Genomic DNA, 7,221 nt, shown 5'->3' on the forward strand with positions numbered 1-7,221 from the left:
ACAACATTCGGTCACCAACATACATAACTCATAGTACTATATCGTCAACGAACGTTAAGCGTGCGGACCCTACGGGTTCGAGAACTATGTAGACATGACCGAGACACCTCTTTGGTCAATAACCAATAGCGGGACCTGGATGCTCATATTGGCTCCTACATATTCTATGAAGATCTTTATCGGTCAGACCGCATAACAACATACGTTGTTCCCTTTGTCATCAGTATGTTACTTGCCCGAGATTCGATCGTCGGTATCTCAATACCTAGTTCAATCTCGTTACCGGCAAGTCTCTTTACTCGTTCTGTAATACATCATCCCGCAACTAACTCATTAGTTGCAATGCTTGCAAGGCTTATAGTGATGTGCATTACCGAGTGGGCCCAGAGATACCTCTCCGACAATCGGAGTGACAAATTCTAATCTCGAAATATGCCAACCCAACAAGTACCTTCGGAGACACCTGTAGAGCACCTTTATAATCACCCAGTTACGTTGTGACGTTTGGTAGCACACAAAGTGTTCCTCCGGTAAACGGGAGTTGCGTAATCTCATAGTCATACGAACATGTATAAGTCATGAAGAAAGCAATAGCAGAATACTAAACGATCAAGTGCTAAGCTAACGGAATGGGTCAAGTCAATCACATCATTCTCCTAATGATGTGATCCCGTTAATCAAATGACAACTCATGTCTATGGCTAGGAAACATAACCATCTTTGAGTAACGAGCTAGTCAAGTAGAGGCATACTAGTGACACTCTGTTTGTCTATGTATTCACACAAGTATTATGTTTCCGGTTAATACAATTCTAGCATGAATGATAAACATTTATCATGAAATAAGGAAATAAATAATAACTTTATTATTGCCTCTAGGGCATATTTCCTTCACCGCCTCCATTGACGTGGCTGGTGCCACCGTAGCCGCCATCGCTACCATAGCCGCCGCCGCCACGGGATCCACCACTGTTGCCCTTCTGGTTGCGGTAGTTGCCCTTGTTGCCTCGGCCGCGAGAAGCAATGTTTGCCGATGACTTGAAGGCGCCGCCGTCGTTGCCGTGGAACATCTCGACCTGCTGGTCGAAGTTTGCCACCATGGACAAGAGGATGTCGACGGTGATTGGCTCGGTGCGGACGTCCAGCGCAGAGACGATCGGCTGATATTCCATGTCGAGGCCCGCAATGATGAAGGAGACGAGCTCTGGCTCTCCGATGGGTTTGCCCACTGCCGCGAGTTCATCAAAGAGCGAGCGCATGTGGCCGAAGTACGCTGAGGCGGATTGGGACCCCTTCTGTGCGTTGGTGAGGGCGGCTCGGATGTTGTTGGCGCGAGAGAGGGAGATAGCTGAGAACATGTTCCCTAGGGCGCTCCAGATCGCATGTGATCGCTCAAGCGACGCAACCTGGACGAGAACCTCTTTGGACAGATTCCTGAGAAGATAGGCTACAATTTGTTGGTCCTGGATTAACCAGGGGGCATAGGCAGGGTTCACAGCAACCTGATCCTTGCCGTCGGTGGTCTTGGTGGTGATTGTTTTGGAAGGTTCTTCGATGGTTTGATCGAGGTAACCATATAGGCCGGCGCCCATGATCTGTGATCTGGCTTGAGCGTGCCATAGGATATAATTGGTGCGGGTAAGAGGTTCAGATATGTTGTTGTTGATGCCAGAGGAGATGACAGAGGTGGAAGACGACATGGTGGGTGAAGGATAATGGCGCTAGATGTAATGGAAGGGACTAGCTCTGTATACCATGTAGAAACCTATGGTTAAGCGTCTCAATCTCCATTCATGGAGACCCGCGGAGTATATATTGATTGTGGGAGCGTCAAGGCTAACCATCGAGAGATATTACAGGAGGGTTTAGGAGATAAGAGAGATAAAACATAAAAAGAATAAACCTCCTAACTACCCTGCCGTGAGCCTCAAGGCCGGCCTCATAGCGTGTTACAAAGGGACACGCTAAACCTGTACAAGATATGTTTAGCAAAATGCACCATTTATTCATTTACGTACTTTCTGCATTGGTACTGTACATGTATCTTCTGCAACAGGGGATCACGACATACAATAAACGGGCACAGCATTATGATGTTACAGAGTAACAGCACTAAGAGCAACCTCATAGCTTTGAGGCGCTCGCGGTAACCTTGCTCAAGGCAGTAGCTGCCTTGGACCCAGACTGGCGCCCCAGATGCTTGCAGATGAACTCGCCGGCTGCGATTACCTTGCTTAGATCGACGCCTGTCTTGATCCCCAACCCATTCAGCATGTACACTACGTCTTCAGTAGCAACATTCCCTGATGCGCCCTGCGCATATGGGCAGCCACCAAGGCCTGCGACGGAGGAGTCCACGACACTAATACCCATCTGGTCGAGCAGAGAACATGGTTGATCACATACAAGTGTTGGATGATAAGATCTGAATCACCATTTTGTTTTTTGTGTGATGGTTTGTTCAGTATCTCAGTAGATGATTACCTGGAGAGAGACGAGGATGTTTGAAAGAGACTGCCCGTAGGTGTCGTGGAAATGGACAGCAAGCTTTTCCACGGGAACGACGGACATAACTGCCTCAAGCATTGGTACAACTGTGCCTGAATATATCGAAGAAGCTACATATTTAATTGAAATTTTCATGAAGCGAAGGTGGGTTTATCTAGATAATTAAACACAATCTGACATTAAGAGAAGTTAAAATTTACTGAACTTGGTGATGGGTAATCAATGTTTTCCCAAACGACACTGGTATACAACTAGGAACAGTTTTCTTCCATTATTTGAAGACAAGAAAAATCAACATTTGTTTGAAGGCAACATGAGAAACAAATCATGCCAAATATGCAAGGCTCCACAATGACAGCGAGGATCTTGGTGTCAAACTGGCACGTGCCAGATAATATCCTTTGCCTAATGGATGTAACAAACTGAAGCCCAATAGTAGCAAGCAAAATCTAGTTATGGCATACTTAAAAATTGTGGGTTAGCAAATAATGCAAGATCACCTGGGGTACCAACTCCAATCGTATCACCAAGCGAAACCTCGTAGCAGCCCATGTCATAAAGCTCTTTGGCAACATAAGCTACATTTGAAGGTGGTACTGATCCTTCTACTGGGCATCCAACCACACAAGAAACATACCTACATTGTTGCATAATAGAGCAACACAATATTAACATATGTCACACTGGAAAACTGGAGTTGAAAAGGCTGGAAAATAAAATAACTTACCCTCGTACAGGAATTTCTCGCTTTTGTGCTGCAAGAGCAACATCATTATAGCGGACAAGGCTCTCTTTAATTGAACAGTTTATGTTTGACTTTGAAAATGCTTCAGAAGCTGACGCAAATATTGCAACTTCTTTGGCACCTGCTGCAGCTGCTGCTTCAAATCCCTGATGATAAATGAACAGGACTGGTTATTAAATGGGGTAAGCTAACAAATATAAAACCCACCTGATTAAAAATGATTTACCTTGAGGTTTGGAGTCAATACAGGAAAGCTTACACCCGTAATATTCCGAACCACTTCCATAACATCCTTCGCATCAGCTAGCTACAATTATTCAATATCGTATCATTCAGCAATGGGATGTCAAATATACATGATAGGCAAATGAACTGACGGACAAGCAAAACTGAAAGTATACTTTGATAAAGTAGGGTGAGCTGAGCTAGCAGAAGACTTAAGAAGCAGGCAAGCCACATGCATTCAAGACCACAAGATTTCGCAAACAATTTTTTTCCATCACATGATAAGTTTTCAGTTAGACTACAACAGAATGCCATTTATTTGGACTAAGATGACATCATAGTATTAGGCAATAGGCACTACTGTACAAATTTTCTTTCCTTGCTTCATTGCTAGGAAGTATTCCTGCCGGAAACAATTAAGGATGGTGATTCAAGTCTGGCATAATGTTATCCAGAGACACATTTCAGTTCTTGTTTCAATAAGAAAATGTTATTTGTGGCACTGGGCAATGTATCAATACTGTGTCTGAATCTTAATAGCAAGGATCATTTGAATACGCAGTACAAAAACCAATTTTCAAATGTCAATGACAGTTCAGAACTATACTCATTTGAATACGCAGTAAAAAACCAATTTTCAAATGTCAATGACAGTTCAGAACTATACTTATTCACAGGTTTAGAGCTTGTGCACCGTATTTGTTCCATTTCCCTCCATGTCGGACAATCAACTTCACACAGACCACACTGGCAATATCTAGATTGCAATATAAATACAGAGGTAAACAATTTGGAGAAATCCAACATTTGCGTCAGAACCATTCTTCATTCGAAGTAGGAGGAAACTTTGTTATGAACCTCCAATGAAAAGATCGAGAGGTTCGGCAATCCACTATACCACTCATGGCCCATGCGACACTCCACTCCAACATTTAAACAATAACACAACCCTTGTTGGGCTCTGCAGGTTCCCGGGCTAAACACCATATGTCATATTTTAAAACCTAAAGAGTTTCATGGTGGTGAAGGTCCAATTAAGAGTATGGTTATGTTCTCATTCCCGTAGTGCAAATGACTTCAGTGAATGATGCAATTTATGCTGGTGTTGAAAGTTACTCTATTGTAATATATGGAATTATGGACACAAGAGTATCATGGTAATGAGCAATGGGACTATAAACTACCGTTATTCCATAATTCTGCAGTCTTTGTCAACGTAACAAGCAGCAAATTTATTTTTACTAGCAATGTGCCCGTGCGTTGCAACAGATCCAAAGTAGAATAATACATGTTCACAAACTTGAAAGAAAAACAATCTAATTTTGGTATATATGTCACTAAAAATATACTCGTATTAGGTTTCACTTAAAATATATTCCTCGTGGCTTTTTTTATGAGGTGGGGGAGGGATGTGGTTGGTTTCAAGATACTAAGGGGTTTCTGCAAATTGGAGCAGAGAAGTGGGGTCTTGCTGCAAAAAATGCCACAGCTTACATCACAGTCGTTAGATGCAGATCTGATGGTCAGAAATGACGGATGGCAGACACACAATCATCACCAACTGAGTCTTTTATAGGAGTACAGATAGAGATAAATGAATAGATGGCAAAGTTCTGTCAGAACATGGAAATCATATAGGAGTAGATATCAAAGGAAATAAAATTGGGTAACGGAGATCTTCAGAGTCACACAACTCCCGTCACATATGCATAAGAATCAAATTGGTAATCTTAGTCACCTGCTTATGGGGAAAAATATTAAGAATTTTACCTGTGGCACCCATTTTGGGGAGACAAAACTTGTTGCCTCAACAACTGATAATCCAGAGGTTACCAATCTCTTTATGAGCTCAATCTTTACAGGTGTTGGCACTGTATTTTTTTCGTTCTGCAGTCCATCTCGAGGCCCAACTTCTACAATTTTCACACACCTTGGCAGACCATGTATTATCTGGAACTAAAAAAAGATGTTAACTCCAGTTAATGTAAAGGAGAACTTCGGATTTTATTTTATGTTCGCAATAATGATTGCAATTCCTGGGATAAAGACGCCAAGTTTATTCATAGAAGCATGCTAGTAACATAAATTGAGATGATCTCAGAATTTATCCAGGTTGGCAAGCTAACAGATACGGGTATAGATAGAATTACACACCCTGTTTGCAGCTTCTATCCTTTCTTGGTCGGACGAAGCCGAAAAAGATCTGTAGTTCTGTTGGTTCTGTGAAAGATAACTTGCATAAAGAACATGACGGTTCCCTCCGACAGGCGTGGCTCGATTAGACACTGGATGTCTTTGATATGTGCGTCTTCTGCAGGCATGTTCTCCTCTGTGACAACATAGAAATTTAGCACGAGTAAGTAATTATGAAAGAAAGGGGGGGGGGGGGGGGGGGCGAATTATTGGGTAACAAATCTTTGCATGATGGAAGTAGGAAATTCAGTAATCATCATTCTCTGGAGACGGGGAATTAATCTATGATTCAGTGAATCAGAATTCTCAAAATGTCATACACGCCGATGTTTAACAAATGAGGTTCAAACTGAATTCCTTCGATGGCATTATCAGATTATATTTAGATTCTTCCAGCTCAAAGTTTTGAAATCTGAATCCCGGTGCACGCATGAATGAACATATTTCAGCTTCAAAGTGAATGCACATACGCTTCAATTGCATATGAAGACCAAACCACGCTCACCGTGAATCGCCTGAAGAAGAGCACAGCGGCGGCGCATCAGCCTCAGCTATCCCGGCGCAGGGCCGCTCTGCGAGACCGGGAGGAGCCTGCGAGAGCTGCATGCCGGACCTCGCCGCCGAGGCCGCTGCGGAAGCCAAGGCGCGCGAGGACTGCGGCGCGGACCTAGACCAGACCCTGGACGCCAGCATCCTTCGCGTCGCGCGACCGCTAAGGAAGCGGCACGGAACAGCACGCCGTGTCGACCTCCACCAGCAGGTAGGCCTGGCTGGGCTGATGGATCGGAGATGGTGTTTCTAGAAGCTTCTCCGGATAGAAGAAGCAGCCAGGTATGAGGGCGAAGCCGTGAAGAATGAAGAGAACACACAAACTGAAGAAGTGAAGAGCCAGGAAGAAAATGGTGGCCCGGCAAGAAGTTGCGTCCGGACCCTGCACATGCCTCGTGGGCAGGCCGTCGTGGCATCCCTATCTGGCTACCCCCAACGGCGTGAACCAGCCCTCGGAAAAGGAGTGCCTATTCTGTAATCTTTTATTTTGCGGGGTCTGTTCCGTAATCTTTGACCCTTTTTTTGAGGGATTTTCTTTACAGAGAAAATTTAAGGTGGGACAAACTTTAAAAGCATACTAAAAATATAACACAAAATCTAGATTACAAATTTACAATATACATAAATGCAGTAAAATATACATTTTTTCTCAATTCTCGTTCACTGGCAATGTCGGTAATGCCACGGTACCACTCAGTCAGCCATTAGCAATGGCGTTGCCCCTGCGTGCCTACATCCTTGCTAATTGGCCTAGATCTTGTGCGGTGATTTGCGGCTATCACACTTTCTTCGCTGTCCCGCCGTCCGCCGGTGTTGTTGGCTCAATCTAGGATTAGTGCGGTCTTTACTAACTTGTGCCGGTGCGTGTGTTTGCTTGAATGCATGAATTAGTTGTGTCGCCAATCGCTGTTTGATGATGGACAAAGCGTTTAGCAGGGAGTTCCTAGGCCGATGATCAAATAATGTGGCCCATGTGCACGAGGCGATGAACCCTTTTCTTT

At 43.9% G+C, this 7,221-nt stretch overlaps 1 protein-coding gene across 2 annotated transcripts; it reads right to left on the bottom strand.

The window, feature by feature from the left end:
• Positions 1-1,984: 1,984 nt before the first annotated feature.
• Positions 1,985-6,657, bottom strand: LOC109770505 (uncharacterized). Of its 2 annotated transcripts, none has more exons than XM_020329300.4 (8): positions 6,177-6,657; positions 5,633-5,807; positions 5,249-5,428; positions 3,480-3,560; positions 3,236-3,399; positions 3,009-3,145; positions 2,485-2,600; positions 1,985-2,373 (listed from the first exon to the last, which is right to left on the bottom strand). In XM_020329300.4, the coding sequence occupies exons 1-8, from the start codon at positions 6,362-6,364 to the stop codon at positions 2,125-2,127; spliced, it is 1,290 nt and encodes a 429-aa protein (XP_020184889.1). In that variant the 5' UTR covers positions 6,365-6,657; the 3' UTR covers positions 1,985-2,124. The 2 variants fall into 2 exon arrangements, with proteins under 2 accessions (XP_020184889.1, XP_020184833.1); XM_020329244.4 differs by having other exon boundaries at positions 5,249-5,434; positions 6,177-6,615.
• Between the last annotated feature and the right edge of the window lie 564 nt (positions 6,658-7,221).

This window comes from Aegilops tauschii, chromosome 3 (assembly GCF_002575655.3).
Source record: "Aegilops tauschii subsp. strangulata cultivar AL8/78 chromosome 3, Aet v6.0, whole genome shotgun sequence".
NCBI lineage: Eukaryota > Viridiplantae > Streptophyta > Magnoliopsida > Poales > Poaceae > Aegilops > Aegilops tauschii.

Bases quoted from the DNA above. Each gene is read 5' to 3' on its own strand.
- LOC109770505 (XM_020329244.4), bottom strand. From the start codon at position 6,364: ATGCTGGCGTCCAGGGTCTGGTCTAGGTCCGCGCCGCAGTCCTCGCGC. The intron at 5,808-6,176 runs GTGAGCGTGGTT...ATGTTGTCACAG, and splicing joins TCTTCTTCAGGCGATTCACG to AGGAGAACATGCCTGCAGAA. The intron at 5,435-5,632 runs GTGTGTAATTCT...ATCTTTTTTTAG, and splicing joins GGATAGAAGCTGCAAACAGG to TTCCAGATAATACATGGTCT.